The sequence below is a fragment of the Bos indicus genome, chromosome 29 (assembly GCF_029378745.1).
Source record: "Bos indicus isolate NIAB-ARS_2022 breed Sahiwal x Tharparkar chromosome 29, NIAB-ARS_B.indTharparkar_mat_pri_1.0, whole genome shotgun sequence".
Lineage (NCBI taxonomy): Eukaryota > Metazoa > Chordata > Mammalia > Artiodactyla > Bovidae > Bos > Bos indicus.
Genome location: NC_091788.1, coordinates 20,714,120 through 20,732,140, shown reverse-complemented (window position 1 = coordinate 20,732,140; position 18,021 = coordinate 20,714,120). Strand labels below are relative to the sequence as shown.

At 37.8% G+C, this 18,021-nt stretch overlaps 1 protein-coding gene across 3 annotated transcripts in view; it reads left to right on the top strand.

Moving 5' to 3' along the window:
- LUZP2 (leucine zipper protein 2) overlaps positions 1-18,021 on the top strand; it is a 517,925-nt gene that overhangs the window by 214,676 nt on the left and 285,228 nt on the right. For 2 of the 3 annotated variants that reach the window (XM_070783149.1, XM_070783150.1), the window contains one exon: positions 16,337-16,454. In XM_070783149.1, coding sequence (XP_070639250.1) covers positions 16,337-16,454 — 118 coding nt within the window. The remainder of the gene's footprint in view (positions 1-16,336; positions 16,455-18,021) is intronic. The other variant, XM_019955362.2, reaches the window with a different exon arrangement.

Sequence of the window (18,021 nt, the reverse complement as noted above, 5' to 3'; positions counted from 1 at the left end):
TCTTTGGTAGTTGGGATATTCATCTGCTTTAGCTAATTGGCTTCATCCAAAAGAAAAATAAACAGTGCGTCTCTGTGACAGGAAGTAGTTTTATATCTTGAAAGGAAGTACCTGCTGAAGTCTGACTCCTACTCTCTCCCAGAAGCTGGGAGATATGGATGCAATCTTTCTCAATGGTTCTATTTCAAAGAAATAGTTCTCAGGACAATTGAGAAGGATATTGTTGGGTTTTAAAGCTGGCTGGTGGATTGTTTACCTTTAGTGACAATTTACATGTATTTCAAAGAGACAGAAATAACTTGAATTTTCTAAAGTAAATATTCAGAGGGAAGAAGGTCTTTATCCTTATTTTCAACAGAGAAGAATAAGTCTCTCATTTTAAATTTCTCCTTGTCCTTATATGACAAAACTGATAGTATTTTCATAAGTTTTCCTCAACCTGTGATATTAATTTAATCTATTTATGTCAGATCTGGAAACTGAGACCCAAAGTTACAATGATTCTCTTGATGTCTGACTAGCTGGTTAAATGACAAAATTTGGAACTCAAATTTTATATTTTCAAATTTCATATTTAATGAATATGCTAAAACATGCATCATGACAGTGACTCTTTTCTACTTTTTATACCTTTTTTGTGTCTCCTGTATTTTAAATCTGCAAAGTATTGCTCTAGTAAGTATTTCTTTTCTGAGAAGGTTCAGGAGGGAGGGGATATATATATATATAATTATGGCTAACTATCATAGCTTATGGCAGAAACCAAAACAACATTGTAAAGCAGTTTACCTCTAATAAGGAAAATCTATTTTAAGAAAACATAAAAAATAATACATATCAAAAGATCCATACAGGGCCTGCCTAGCTGTGAGGAACAGTTGTGTGGGAATGGAGATATCAAAGTCATATGTCTTCTTTGGTTTGTTTATTTAGAAAAACTCAATTTTTGATTTTTGAAATTTCTTAATTAAAACCTTTAATTCGAGTTTGTTATACACATATGTGTGTACACATAATTTTATATAAAGGTAACACAGTCTATTTTTTCTTTTTCCTGTTTTCTTGTCTTTGATCTCCTAAATTCCCTCTGTCTGAAACCCTCCTCTGCCTCTGTTAACTCATTCCTTTTCAAATGTCTAACCTTAAACCAATATGTTTTCATGCTCACACACATAGACACAAACACATATTTGTACATACACCAGGCATTATTCATCATGGTTAGTGTTATATATGAGCATACAAATGCATTATACTAATCATTCTTATGCCTAGAAAATCCCATGGATGGAGGAGCCTGGTAGGCTGCAGTCCATGGGGTCACTAGAGTCGGACACGACTAAGTGACTTCTCTTTCACTTTTCACTTTCATGCATTGGAGAAGGAAATGGCAACCCACTCCAGTGTTCTTGCCTGGAGAATCCCAGGTATGGGGGAGCCTGGTGGGCTGCCGTCTATGGGGTCGCACAGAGTCGGACACAACTGAAGCAACTTAGCAGCAGCAGCAATCATTATTTTATTACTCAAAAATATTTCATGGAAGCCCTTCCAAGTCATCCAGCATAGCTTTAACTGGTATATCGTTTCATCTTAAAATAACATCATGTTGTCAAAGAAAACCCATGCTGGACAGCAATTAGGAGAGAAAAACAAATTTCATTCAGCAACTGTTGCATTTGGGGAAAGAGATCTCAGTATAGAACAGGGCTCAGTTCTCAATACAGCCTAGATAATAGGGATTTATGGCTAAGGAGCAGGAAAGGAATAAGTAGAGGGAAAATTACAGAGAAGAAGCATCAGGGGTAAGGGAGAGTTCTGGCTGACCTAACTTGACAGGATTCTTGCTAAAAGCAGGCCAACATTGTCAGCTATCACCTGAGCACTGGTGGAGGATAAGGAACTTGATTTGATATCAGATGATGACATACTGAGAGCAGTGGGTTCTGACGAAGCTGATTTAGCAAGATTCTCGCTACAGAATCCATTCTTGTAAGATCTTGGTGATGCAGATCTGATGAGGATGGATGCTAAACTTGAAGCTTAGCAGAAAAGAGGGCTTGAGAAATCTAACTCAAGTTTGGTCAAGAGTCTTTGCCTGTGTGTGTGTGTGTGTGTGTGTGTGTACGTATATAGTTTATTCAGTTTTCTTATTTCCAGATATTTATCTGTGAATAATGCTGCTTTTTTATTTTTTAATTTTCTTTTAAATTCAATTTTGTTTATTTATTTTTTGTGGCTGCAACAGGTCTTCATTGAAACATGCAGGTTCCCTATTGTGGCGCACAGGCTTTCTCTAGTTGTGGAGTGTGGGCTTCGTTGCCCCATGGCATGTGGGATCTTAGTTCCCAGACCAGGAACCAAACCTGAACACCCGAGTTCCCTGCAAAGGAAAGTGGATTCTTAACCACTAGAACACCAGGGGAGGTCCCCAATTAATGCTGCTTTAAATTTATACTCTCAGTTCAGTTCAGGCACTCAGTCATGTCCGACTCTTTTGCGACCCCGTGGACTACAGCACTCCAGGCTTCCCTGTCCATCACCAACTCCCGGAGCCTACTCAAACTCATGTCCATCGCTTTGGTGATGTCATCCAACAATCTCATCCTCTGTTGTCCTCTTATCCTCTCGTCTTCAATCTTTCCCAGCATCAGGGTCTTTTCCAATGAGTTGATTCTTCACATCAGGTGGCCAAAGTATTGGAGTTTCAGCTTCAGCATCAGTCCTTCCAATGAATATTCAGGACTGATTTCCTTTAGGATGGATTGGTTGGATCTCCTTGCAGTCCAAGGGACTCTCAAGAGTCTTTTCCAATACCACAGTTCAAAAGCATCAATTCTTTGGTGCTCAGCTTTCCTTATAGTCCAATTCTCACATCCATACATGACTACTGTAAACACCATAGCTTTGACTAAATGGACCTTTGTTGGTAAAGTAATGTCTCTGCTTTTTAATATGCTGTCTAGGTTGGTCATAGCTTTTCTTCCAAGGAGCAAGCATCTTTTAATTTCATGGCTGCAATCACCATCTGTAGTGATTTTGGAGCCCCCCCAAAAAAGTCTGTCACTGTTTCCAATGTTTCCCCATCTATTTGCCATGAGTGATGGGACTAGATGCCAGGATCTTAGTTTTCTGAATGTTGAGTTTTAAGCCAACTTTTTCACTCTCCTCTTTCACTTTCATCAAGAGGCTCTTTAGTTCTCTATGCTTTCTGCCATAAGGATGGTGTCATCTGTGTATCTGATGTTATTGATGTTTATCCCGGCAATCTTGATTCCAGCTTGTGCTTCATCCAACCTGGCATTTTGCTTGATGTTCTTTGCATATAAGTTAAATAAGCAGGGTGACAATATGAAGCCTTGACATACTCCTTTCCTGATTTGGAACTAGTCTGTTGTTCCATGTCCAGTTCTAACTGTTGCTTCTTGACCTGCATACAGATTTCTCAGGAAGCAGGTTGGGTGGTCTGCTATTCCCATCTCTTGAAGAATTTCCCACAGTTTGTTGTAATCCAAACAGTCAAAGGTCTTGTCATAGTCAATAAAGCCAAAGTAGATATTTTTCTGGAACTCTCTTGCTTTTTCCATGATCCAGCAGGTGTTGGCAATCTGATCTCTGGTTCCTCTGCCTTTTCTAAATCTACCTTGAACATTTGGAAGTTCACACTTCATGTACTATTGAAACCTGGCTTAGAGAATTTTGAGCATAACTTTGCTAGCATGTGAGATGAGTGCAGTTGTGCAGTCGTTTGTACATTCTTTGGCATTGCCTTCTTTTGGGATTGAAATGAAAGCTGACTTTTTCCAGTCCTGCATCCACTGTTGAGTTTTCCAGATTTGCTGGCATTTTGAGTGCAGCACTTTTACAGCATCATCTTTTAGGATTTGAAATAGCTAAAATGGAATTCCATCACCTCCACCTTATGCTCTTAAGGGCTAGATAAATAGATCCCCCTATAAGATTAGTAGGAGAAGAGTTGAGTATTTTAGTTTCAAGAAATCTTGATAAAAGGCTTACAATACTTCCATTTTTGACCATATTTATATGAGAGTCCCTCCTTTCCTAAAAGATACTTTTCTAGACTTCTCTACATAGGGACCCAGAATGAATTCTGCCACAGATCTCTAGTGGACTTTGGGTTATTTTCTTAGTTTGCATTGGCAGACCTTGAAAGAAAATCACTATGCAAATATCCTTGTGGTCACATTGAATGTTAAGACTGATACAAAGAATAGGAAAAGAATGGCCTCAGATAACACAGATGCCTCTTAGCAAAATAATCCATGGCCTTTGAGCCTAGATTCACAGGAGTTCTATAGCTGTCTAGCTGTCTTTAATTTTCTGAGGGAAAGCATTGCAAACGTTTCCCAGAATACAATTCCCTGTGGTCGCCAGCTTAATATTCTGGCCAAGCCTAGTTAACGTCACTCTTATTCAGTCTTCTTGCCTGTGAATAAATAAAGTCTACATTTTGGAATAGCTCTGACAACTGGGGGGAGGATAATTTAAATACTTCTTTTTTTGATATATTTTTGAGTTGGAAATCTGACTATCTGTATTCCTAAATAGACCTTCCTTGGTGATTCACAGAGCAGTAAATTTCCTATAGAAAGCGTACAAAACTCATGAGCATGGCATTTAAGAATTTTGATAAGTTGAATCTTACCAACTTTTTCTGGTTTTACCCCATAGCCCAATAAATACCCTGTATGCAATTTAGACTATATTACTTGCTGAGTTACAATTTACATGCACTCAGCACTTACCCATTTGCGTTGTCATCATTTATTTTGCTCCCTCTGCTTAGGATATCTTTTCCCTCTACTGCATTTAATAATCCTATGCGTCATTCAACCCCTAACAAAATTATATTTTCTTCCTTAAAATTTTCCATGATTGATTAACCTGAAGTTGATCTCTCCTAATGCCTTAGTCCCAAGGACTCCTTTGGTGGCTCAGTGGTAAAGAATTCACCTACCAATGTTGGAGACACAGAATTGATCCCTGGCTAGGGAAGATCCCCTGGAGAAGGAAATGACAACCCATTTCCTTTTCCAACAATGACTTAAGACTATCACATTTTTCCATATGTTATACTCATTTCCATATTGTGTTCTATTTTACCTAATATTGCAAGCCATTGGATTGGGGATAATGTATCGCTAATGTTTATAATTTTTTCCAACGTTTTCTGCATGTAGAAGGAACCAAGAAAATATTTACTGGGTTCATTTATTATAATGAGACTACATAATGCAATATTTTGTTATCAAATATATCTAGAGTTGAAGACCACCTATATAATATACTGTCTATGTGACCTTGGAGATATTATTCTGAATCTCTTCTTTCTTGCTTGTATAATGGATATAATATCACCTACATTTCAGAACGATTATGAGAATTAATGATATGTGTGAAATACCTACCATATGTCTGACGTGTACATAATAAATATTAGATATTAGTTTAAGAATAAATAAAATAAAGAGTTTTGGCTGCCAAAACATTAATAAATGCTTCTTTATATATAAGCAGAAATGCTGCAGACAGGTTGAATGGAGGTTTGTATTTTGGCAGTTATTGTTGCTCTTGTTCTTTTTTGGAGGAAAAGCAAATTTTCTTGAGATCTCATAATGCTAATTCAGAACTTTGAATTTTATGAGGTTTAAATCTGGAGGTATTCAAAACATTGACATAGCTTTCTTTTTTTTCATTTAAAATAAAAACTAAAAAAAATTCAAATGATGTTGAAACATTAAAAGACTACTCCATTTATGTCATTGATTTAATTGTATTTGCATTTGAAATAAACATTCAGGAATGTTTGTTATGGTAGGTCATCAAAGGAACAGAAGGAGTAAGGAAAACTTTCAAATGATGAGAACAAGTCATAAGATACGAGAGCCAGTTTGTAAAGGTCTCCACTGGCCCAATTCAGAACAATTTAAACATTAAGTTAAATAATTGTTTTCATTTAGTTGCTAAGTCATGTCTGACTCTTTGCAACCCCATGGACTACAGCACGCCAAACTTCCCTGTCCTTCACTATCTCCTGAGCTATGCTCAAACTCATGTCCATTGAGTTGGTGATTGCTTCTTCTCCTGCCCTCAATCTTTCTTTCCCAAAATCAGGGTCTTTTCCAATGAGACAGCTTTTCAATCAGGTGGCCAAAATAGTGGAGCTTCACCTTCAGCATCAGTCCTTCCAGTGAATATTCAGGGTTGATTTCTTTTAGGATTGACTGGTTGGATCTCCTTGCTGTCTAAGGAACTCTCAAGAGTCTTCTCCAACACTACAGTTCAAAAGCATCAATTCTTTGGTGCTCAGCCCACTTTATGGTTCACATAACTCACATCCATACATGACTACTGGAAAAACCATAGCTTTGACTATACGGATGTTTGTCAGCCAGGTGATTCCTCTGCTTTTTAATAATGTATCTAGGTTTGTCATAGCTTTTCTTCCAAGGAGCAATCATCTTTTAATTTCGTGGCTGCAGTCACCATTCGCAGTGATTTTGGAGCCCAGGAAAATTAAAAAAGTAAAGTCTTTCACCGTTTCCATTTTTTCTGCCTCTGTTTGCCGTGAAGTGATTAAATAAAAAGGGAAGTGGGCTTGGGGGAACAGGGTGAGCAGGTTGTATGATCAGACAGTGTTTCCTCACCATCACCTGATTCTCAGAGGATTTGATAAGCTAGGGAAAGGTGGTTTGATGTTTCATACCCTGATGCTTGCTTAAGTTTCCAGTACTTTCTTAAATTCAAAATGAGACAACCTTCAAGAGGCCTTTGGGCTGGAGAAAAGCCTGGCAATAATTTGGTCAGGTGAAGTAGCAGGCATTTTGTACAGATTGGTCAGTGTGGGCCAATATTTCAGTTTATTAATCATCTATGAGACAAAGATAGGGCTTTGGCAGATCTATGTTTGACTTTGTCAAAGGTTAACAAGGGAGTCATCTGTGAGTCTTATCTAAGTCATATGGTAAGGCTTGGTTTTGGCAGTAAGATATTTCCTAGAACACAGAAGTTTGGGGTCAATATATGAACTACTGATAGTTTTCAGGAGCACAGGGCTCAAGTACAATTTAACATTGTCAGTAGAAAATATTATGCTAGGCAATAGTAGTACAAGACAGTATTCGTGCAATCAAAAATTTTAATTTTGTGGTGAAACATATACATAAATCATACATATATAAATCATACATCTAAAATTATACTGTTAATATAAGACTCTGAAGAGAAATAGAGAAAGAGAAGAGACTGGCTTGATGTATATAGAGGATTTTGGTTGTATTTGTGTTATGTTCATTTGTAAAATCAAAAGTGGTAAGTCTAGAGTATGAGGTTTTTTGAGAGTCTTGGCTCTTATGAGGAATTTAATATATGATTACTAGGGGAATTTGTTTTAATTTCAGTTTATTCATATAAATGCAAATGAAGAAAAACACATTTAAATGTTTTAAAGAAATTCTCTTTAGTTGTTAATTAGCAAAATACAGGACACATAAGATGATAAAGATCAGCAAAGAAAATCTGAGCAAAGGAAACTGAAGGACTGTGAAGATAATTTCAAGCCAGAAGACAAGCAACCTTGACATTGACCTTGATATAACCTAGGGAAGCATCCATATTTTGAACTATAAGTTGATCCAAATAAAACTTTAAGTTTAGAAAGTCTGATTTGAAAGCAGTGCATTAATTGGTTTGGAGAAGCAAATAAGAAATCAACTAATATAATGCTGTGAATAATTTAGATAATGTAGAATTAAACTAGGACTGTGAGATTCAGTCAGTCAGTCAGTTCAGTCACTCAGTCGTGTCTGACTCTTTGCGACCCCATGAATTGCAGCACGCCAGGCCTCCCCTCCGTCACCATTTCCTGGAGTTCACTCAAACTCATGTCCATCGAGTCCGTGATACCATGTAGTCATCCCATCCTCTGTCATCCCATCGGGTAGTTGCAAATAAAAATGTTCATATATTCAGAGTTGGTGAAGAAGTGGGATTCAGTTGAGCAATTAATTACCCTTGAGAGGTTAAAAAAACAATAGTTTGTTAAATAATGGCCCCCAGACTTTCATCTTTAGTGAAAATAGACAAGTTCATTGTCAAACAATTTTGGAGCTAATGGAAAAACTAAAAAAAATAAGACAAAAAATCCCTTTGACTACATTGGAAAACCATCAATGCACAAGGTGGCAAGTACTCATAGGACAAATCCCTGAGAAATAAAGTACAGGAACTTAACTCAGCAATGGGGTTACGTACCAGGTCATTTGCAAATATGACCATAATCATTTTTCTCCTTATATACATGCTAATTTGCAGTATGACTTTTAAACTTTTCCTATTGAAAGTATATTTCTTTACCTCTTGAATCTGGACTGAAAGTGTGACTTGCTTTGTGACCAGTACATTATGGCAGATGTAGCATTTTGCAATTTCAAGATTAAACCTGAAAAAAATATCCTTTACTTGTGTTAATTCTCTTAAAACTCTAACCAACTGAAATATGGGCTGGGCTAGAGGAAGAGTAACATATGGATGGGCCTGTTGTCTTCACTGACAAACAATATCATATCAGTCACAGGGCAGAGCTGTTTAGTTGCCCAGGAACTCATCAAAGAAACAAGAGTAACTCAGTCAAGAAGAGAACTGCCCAGTGGCACTCAGACAAAATTGCTAACCCCCAGAATCATGAACTAAATTAATGACAATAAAATGAACAGATTCCTAAAAATAATGTGTTTTATTACTGTTTACACAGGGACAGTTAGGATATCTGAATAGTTAAAAGTATATTAAAGCATTGAATCTGTAGACACCTCCCCAAAATGGATACTGCAAACCATACAATTTTTTACATGTCATTGTACTAATTTAGGGAAGAAATATTACTAATCGTACACACAAAAAAGTGACTAAAAAGGCCTGTAGTAAATACCGTATTTGTGATAATGAAAGGTCTTTCCCTTACAATATAGAATAAGAAGAGGATGTCTATAGCATTTCTACAATCTGGAAAAAGAAAATAATATTTATGTCACCAATTCTATTGAGCATTGTAGAATAGGTTCTTGGTTCTGATAGCAAAGTAAGATAAAAAACTTAGTAAAAGACTTAAGAATTGAAAACAAAAAGAGAAACTATCATTTTTTTTGCAGACATGATTATTTGTGGGGAAAATACAAATATATTCTAAATAATATGTATTTTAAATAGTTATTTTAAAAATTGTAGGGATAATGAAATATCAGTAACAGATTTTGAAAATATTTTTCATATGATAACAACTGAAAACTGAACAGTACACAGATAGTCTGCAAATCAATAGATAACTGTTATGGGTTGAATTGTGTTCACCCGTTATTCATATGTGGAAGTACCTAACCCCTCATATGTAACATCATCTAGAGATGGATATTTACAGAAGATATCAAGTTAAAATGAGGTCATTTGAGTGGGCTCTGAATCAGACTGGCTGATGTCCATCTAAAACAGGAAAATTTGGACATGAAGTCACACACAGAAGAAAATGTGAAGAATCATAAGAGGAAGACAGCCATCCTCAAGCCATGGAGAGAGCCCTAGAACAGATCCTCCCCCCACAGCCCTCATAAGAAGTTGACCAGCAACCTGGTTTTGAATTTCTAGGGTCTAGAATTGTGAGACCAAGATGTCTGTTGCCTGAGCCACCCATCCTGTGGTACCTTGTTACGGCAGCTCCAGAAAATGTATATAGTCACTAACCCAAAATATTCCCTGGTGGCTTAGTTAGTAAAGAATCCACCTGCAATGCAGGAGACCTGGGTTCTAACCCAGGGTTGGGAAGATCGCTTGGAGTAAGGAATGGCTATCCACTTCAGTATTCTGGCCTGGAAGAGTCCCATGGACTGTATAGTTGCAAAGAGTTGCAAAGAGTCAGACACAACTGAGCGACGTTCACTTTCACACTTTCAAAAGGCCTAAACAGATAGCTTATAAAGGAAGAAATATAAGTATTCATTAAAGTACTGATTAATGAAAATGTTGGGCTGGCCAAAAAGTTCGTTCTGGTTTCCCATATAATGTTAGGGAAAAACCTGAATGCACTTTTTCGCCAACCCAATATAATCATATAAGGCTGGAAGTGAAAAAGTGAAAGTTTAGTCTCTTAGTCGTGTCTGACTCTTTGAGACCCCATGGACTGTAGACTACCAGGGTTCTCTGTCCACGGGATTTTCCAGGCAAGAGTACTGGAGTGGGTTGCTATTTCCTTCTCCAGAGGATCTTCCCGACACAGGGATTGAACTCAGGTCTCCCACATTGTAGGCAGACACTTTACCATCTGAGCCAACAGGGAGGAAGTGATTGGAAATCATTTCAGAAAGATGATATCAATGTTCACTCATAATATCAACAAATACATAAAGGAAAGGAGGGCAATTTCCATTTCAGTGAACATGTTGAGAAGACTATCAGAATACACTGATAAGAGAAGTGCAGACTAGCCTAGTTTTGTCCTTGTTGTTTAGTCACTAAGTCATGTCCAACTCTTTGTCACCCCCATGCACTGGATCCCGGCCAGGCTCCTCAGTCCATGGGATTTCCCAGGCAAGAATATTGGAGTGGGTTGCCATTTCCTATTCCAGGGGTCTTCCTGACCCAGAGATCATTGGCAGGTGGATTCTTAACACCTGAGCTGCCTGGAAGCCAAAGCCTAGTTTGCTACTGCTAAGTTGCTGCTAAGTCACTTTAGTCGTGTCTGACTCTGCGCGACCCCATAGACGGCAGCCCACCAGGCTCCCCCGTCCCTGGGATTCTCCAGGCAAGAACACTGGAGTGGGTTGCCATTTCCTTATCCTCAGAGCATGCTAAAATAGGCTGAGTCTGCTGATGCCACTTCCTGAAGAACTGTCAAAACTGCAAAAATTTAAATTGTGACAACACAAAATAATAACGAGGAAACAAAGCCTAGTTTACAGGAAGGCAATTTACTAGCATCTATCAAAGTTAACATGTCAACTTTGAAGTGAAATATTTCAACTTATGGAAACATATATTTTAGGAAAAATATGTTTATCCATGTATATGGACTTCATTACTTTTCAAGAAAGAAAGAAAAATTGAAAACACTTTAAACGTCCAGTGGTAATATATATTACCGGAGAAGGCAATGGCACCCCACTCCAGTACTTTTGCCTGGAAAATACCATGGACGGAGGACCCTGGTAGGCTGCAGTCCATGGGGTCTCGAAGAGTCAGACACGACTGAGCGACTTCACTTTCACTTTTCACTTTCAGGCATTGGAGAAGGAAATGGCAACCCACCCCAGTGTTCTTGCCTGGAGAATCCCAGGGATGGGGGAGCCTGGTGGGCTGCAGTCTATGGGGTCGCACAGAGTCGGACACGACTGAAGCGACTTAGCAGCAGCAGCAAAATATATTACTGTATGGGAATAACAGATTTTAATATGTGTAGACATGGAAAAAGCTCCAAGACAAGTCAGTTGCAAAACATGACTGCATGAACATTGTATTTTTTGCATTTTGTCTTGGGAAAAAACATGTATTGGAAGATAAACATACACTCATTTGTAGATGTTAGAAAATCTGATAAGATTGTAACAAATGCTTCTGTCAAGGTAATTTACTTCTACAGAGTAACTGGTTTTGTCTTTTATAATGTCTTTGAAAGATTGAATCTAGAGTTGTATTATTAACATTTCTGGCTTTATTTTTCTGATAAGTGGTATCCTCATGGTTCTTATTATATTTGCCAGAAAATAAAGGAATTAAAATTGGTTCTCTTTTTTTCATGAAGTTACTTGAAGGCCAAATATGAGAATGGAATTAAACCATAGTTCAAAAAGACACATGTACCCCAGTATTCATTGCAGCACTATTTACAATAGCCAGGACATGGAAGCAATCTAAATGCCCATTGGCAGATGAATGGATAAAGAAAATGTGGTACATATGTACAGTGGAATATTACTCAGCCATAAAAATAAATGAAATTGGGTCATTTGAGTGATATGGATTGACCGAGATTCCATCAAACAGAGTGAAGTAATTCAGAAAAAGAAAAACAAATATCATATATTAACGTATATATGTGGAATCTAAGAAAATGGCACAAATAGAACTATTTGGAGAGCAGGAATGGAATCCCCTTGGACAGAGGAGCCTGGCGGTGGGCTGCAGTCCACAGGGTCACAGAGAGTCAGACATGACTGAAATGACTGAGAACACAAGCATGCATGCAGTAGAGACTCAGACACAGGGAGGGAAGAGGAAGGTGGTATGAATTGGGAGATTAAGATTGACATATATATATATATAAAATCTGTGTCAAATAGATGGGCTTCCCCAGTGGCTCAGCTGTAAAGAATCTGCCTGCAGTGCAGGAGATGCAGGAGACTCGGGTTCGATTCCTGGGTTTCGAAGATCCCCAGGAGAAGGGCATGGTAACCCAATCCAGTATTCTTGCCTGGAGAATCACCGTATACCAAGGAACCTAGTGGCCTACAGTCCATAGGGTCACGTAGAGTCGAACATGACTGAAGCGACTTAGCACATATGTGTAAAATAGACAGCTAGTGGAAAGCTGCTGTATAGCACAGGGAATTGAGCTTCATGCTCTGTGATGACCTAGAGGTCTGGGATGGGGGAGCGGGTGGGAGGGAGGTCCAAGAGGGAGAAGATATATGTGTACACATAGCTGATTACAGACCATTGTAAAGCAATTATATGCCAACAAAAAGATGATTAAAAGCAATAATAAAGGAATGCTATTTATAATTTTATTTAATGGCAAATAAATCCAAATACTTAAAACTTATATATGCAACAGTGATGGCAGAAATAGCACAGAATGAGATCTGTGTTGGGCACATTGAACTTTTAATTATAACAAAATTCTAGGCAATCAGTGTGTTCCTCCAGTGTGGTGGCAAAGACATTGGATACTGGAGACTGATACACTTCCTTAATATGTTACTGGAAGTTATTATTCCTGTGACTCAGTTTCTTCAACTGTAAAATAGAATTAGTACTAGAACTTATTAATATTAATGCTTTTCTCATAGAGTTCTGAAGATTAGTAAAGTGAACACACAGAAGACCATCTTGCATATAATACATTGTCAATATTTGGAATGTAACACTGTGATTGATTATGGTCACTTAAAATAATTTTGGAGATGTGTCTATTGTCACAGATATTCAGGAAGATAAATCAGGTCATGAAGTAAAGTTGTATAATTAGACGTAGATGACTGTATGCCTCGCTATTCATTATTTGACTTTGCTAATGAGATTGAATGGAAACCTGGGACATTAATAGCTGTCTTATTACTGGCTGATTCATCAGTGAAAATCTCAAAGCCAGGGAGAAATATTGAGGTTCTTACAGTGGAGCATTCCAATTTCCTTTGAATAAGAAGAAAGTGAAGAGTGCTAGAAACGTGTGTTTTAAAAAAATGAGAAAAGGCAAAGAATTGTAATAGAAAACTATTGTAGATGGCATTCATTTGTTAGTCATGACTAAGCTCACTGGTAGACCCATTTTCTTTATAATTCTGCAGAAAGATGGTAAATTCATCAAATTCCTCAGTCATAAAAATTTTATATTTTTAAAAAATGAATTACCTCCTACGTGTTCAAAGTTTTATATAAGTTGCTCCATGTAACATATAACAATCTCATGCAGTCATGTAGCACTGCCTTTTACAGACAAAGAAACTAAAGAGAGAATTTGATCCATTTTCCTATAAGTTGAATACAGAATGCGTCAACCCCATTTTCACTAAAAACCTGTTTATACAGTGGACTCTCTTTCAGTGAAGGGCTGCATTTAACTGTTGCCTAAACCAGGGGCTTGGCAACATCAATGACTAGCTCCTTCCCACTCTTTCCTTGTAACATACACACAGAATACAAAAATTTTAATTATATATCATAGATTCAATTTTGTATGTTTTGCTGAAATCAATCCAAGCTTCTCTGTCTCTAGTGCTTTGAATCTAAATTAGGCGAACACAGTCTTTTCCCTGGATTATTGCAATGGTAACTTCCTCCACTGCCTACTTTTCTCCACATCTTTCCTTCCTCCAGTGCATTTCCCAGTTTGTAGCCAGAGAAGTCTTTCCAAAACATAAAGCTGACAGGTCAGTCCCTGCTTAAAACTCTCCAGTTGCTTCTCCTTGTTTTCAAAACAATGCTCATCCTCCTAACGATGTTAAGAGACTTGCATTCTTTTGCTCATATTCTTCACATCCTCATTTCAGAAGCAGATTTATTACCCACTATTTCCTCCTCCAAACCTTCTGACATTTATACACGTATTTTCATTTTTATTAGTATTTATACATGCATTTCCTTTCCCTATAGCTAAATTCTACTTATCTTTCAAAGCTCATTTTAAGTTATTTTTTAATTGAAGAATAATTGCTTTACAGATTGTTGTTGTTTTCTATCAAACAGCAGCTAGAATCAGCCATAGGTGCACCCACGTCCCCTCCCTCCCATCTCCCTCCCTATCCCACCCCTCTAGATTGTTACAGAGCCCCTGTTTGAGTTCCCTGAGTCTTATAGCAAATTCCCATTGGTATCTATTTTATATATAGATAACTTACATATTGTAAGTTTGTTACTCTCTCCAGGTAGCTCAGACGGTAAAGCATCTGCCTACAATGCAGGAGACCCGGGTTCGATCCCTGGGTCGGGAAGATCCCCTGGAGAAGGAAATGGCAACCCACTTCAGTACTCTTGCCTGGAAAATCCCATGGACTGAGGAGCCTGGTAGGCTACAGTCCATGGGGTCGCAAAGAGTCGGACACGACTGAGTGACTTCACTTCACTTCTTCCTTACACCTCAGCCTCTCCCTTCTCTCCTCCCTCTGTGTCCATAGGTCTGTGCTCTATGTCTTTTTCTACATTGCTACCATGCAAATAAATTCATCAGTATCATCTTTCTAGATTTCATATATGTATGTTGCTGCTGCTGCTAAGTCGCTTCAGTTGTGTCCGACTCTGTGTGACCCCATAGACGGCAGCCCACCAGGCTCCCCTGTCCCTGGGATTCTCCAGGCAAGAACACTGGAGTGGGTTGCCATTTCCTTCTCTACTGCATGAAAGTGAAAAGTGTGTTATATATGTGTGTTATATATAGATATGTGTGTTAGTATACAATATTTATATTTATCTTTCTGACTTATGTTACTCTGTATAATAGGCTCTAGGTTCATCCACTTTATTAGAACAGACTCAAATGCATTCCTTTTTGTGGCTGAGTATTATTCCATTGTATAGATGTATCACAACTTCTTTATCCATTCATCTGTTGATAGACATCTAGATCAAACTGCGTATATCTTGTATCACTTTTACCAGGAAGTCTTCCTTGGATTCATAACTCTAATCTCTAACCGCCTGTGTGTGCCAGTTAATCATTTTTAACTTTTCCCTATCAGGTATAGTTCCTAGGCTTCACTGACAACTATTTCCTTGTGTACATTTTTTCCATGCACATACACACTTGCTATGACATATACAGATACACACACAAATACTTGTTCATTCATTCCTTGCGTAAGATCTTAGCATAGTGAATTTTTCTGAGCTCCGTCTTTTATATTGGCAAAATTAGAACCAAGTACCTACCTTGTTATCTTGCAAAGTCCATATGAGAAAAATAGGGGAAAAATTACATATGTATGTATGTATGATAGATAAGTCTTTCCTTCATGATAATAGTTAACAAGTCTGTTCAAACTTCACTGTAATTACTATAGTGACTGACTGATTTTTAGAGGCATTTTGCTTTGTCCAATACTTCTTTAGTAGTAGTAGAAATTTGAAAAGGGGTCCCTTTTCAGTGGACTTCATTTCCTACAAACCAAGGGTGAAGAAAACCCCCTCCGTTCTGTCCTGGTTCTACCCAAGTTTGTCCCCCAGTGTCAGAATCTATCTAAATCTCTGAGCTACATTGGTTCCAATCAAATGCCTTGCTGTAAAGCTTGAAGGACCTGAGAAAAAAGTGTGGTGATGTCATGGAAAATATCTGTATTTACAAGTGGTATCTGATATACTATGTTATAGATGCAAAAGATGTGCAGTGTTATTCTGGAAACTAGCCTGGCTAGTTATCAATGCAAAATAAAATCTTGTTTTTAAGCTGCTTTTTTTAAAATTCCTTTTTAGATGAACTAATAAAAATAAAACATCCTAATAATTAGGTTTCAATTCATCTAGACTTTGCTTAAAATGCAAGGGTTTGTGATCATGGCCAAAATGGGTAGAGCCAAGTGAAGAATTTGGGAGGCCCTCATGCCTTTTCTTTCTGTGTTAGACAGGACTATGAAGAGCTAGAAAAGCAGCTGAAACGAGTCTTTAAGGAGCGAAGCACCATCCTCCGTCAGCTGACAAAGACATCAAGAGAACTTGATGGAATTAAAACCAACCTTCAGGTGAGATGAAAACTAATTTTCTCAGCAGCCAAGTATAGGGAATCACCTAGTTTGTCTCAGTGGACTGATACATGAAGACTTCCACAATTTTTTTTTTACCAGTTTGAATATATTCCTGGGCTTGACCATGGGAGTTATTATTTATTATTATATGAGCTTTGAAAACAAATGTCATTTGAAATGCAGTCTAAGCATCCAGGAATGAGAAATTTGGGTGCTTGGCAAAGCCCTCAGTTTCTCACAGCTTCTAAGATCAACTTGACCCCTGTGTGTTTTATATTACAAAATGATGAAAAGCAATTATGGCCAAGACTTAAATGAATATATAAATGATCTCTAGGAGAGAACTTTAAATTCCACAAAAGATAGTTCTGAAAATTCTTTGATAAACCTCATTACTACAGTGGGTAAATCCTCACATCCTGTCATCTGTGAAAATGGATTAACATTCAGTGAAATCTCAAGTAAAAACCAAACACAATACCTATACTTGAAAAGTTTCTGAAATATCTGAGAATATATTTTAATATTTTCCTTTAACATTGTAGTTACTGAATATACAGTGTACCCCAAAAGCTTTGCATGTGTTATAGAATTTAATTCTCATAAAATACCAATGAGAATAGGCATCATAAATGTGATTTTTCTTGTTATACATGAGGAATCTTACTTGAAAGTCACAAGGGAAGCCAGAATTTAAATACAACCAGTCTGACTCAAAGCTGGTCTGTTAGTTATTTCCCAGAAGCACGTTTCTGAACCTTGCGTAATCACCATTGTTCTTAGCTTTCTAGTCCTGTGACAGCGACGATGGTGTCAGTAATCACTGCGGTTGCAGTGTATTGAATGTGGTCTCTTGTGTTAGGTACTCTTTCTTCATTTTTTAAAATTAATTTTCACATGATAATTATGCATGATTATTATTAGTCTCATTTTATAGGTAAGAAAACAGAGTTAGAAAAGGGCTCGGAAACTAAGAGCACGAGGACAGCTGGGAGATAGGTCTGCTATTTTGAAGCCAACACCCAAGCTCACATTCCAGAAGCTGTATTACATCTTGAGAACATGAAAATAGAAAAATCACTTAGACTCCAAGGACACAGTGACAGGTAGCGTGCTGGTGACAGTGCAGGAACGACAGTTCCACGGTGGAAGTAGACACGGAGCATCAGGGATGCACGTAGAGGATAAAAATGACTGTGTATTAATTGCCATAGGAAGCCGATGCCAGAACTGTACCTTTTCATTAAGTGGAAATTCAAATATTTTACGAGACAACAAAGGATATTTGACACTTGCACCTTCTTAGAGGAATAGAACATCTGGCACTGAGAATTTTCTGAGCATGTAGTGAAAGAAATGCCATAAGCGGTCATCTTTACAATATCTGCAGGGTTCTCAGTCTCTCTGGACCTGTAGCCTGTTCAGTTCAGTTCGGTTCAGTTGCTCAGTTGTGTCCAACTCTTCGCAACCCCATGAATCGCAGCACGCCAGGCTTCCCTGTCCATCAACAACTCCCGGAGTTCACTCAGACTCACGTCCATCGAGTCAGTGATGCCATCCAGCC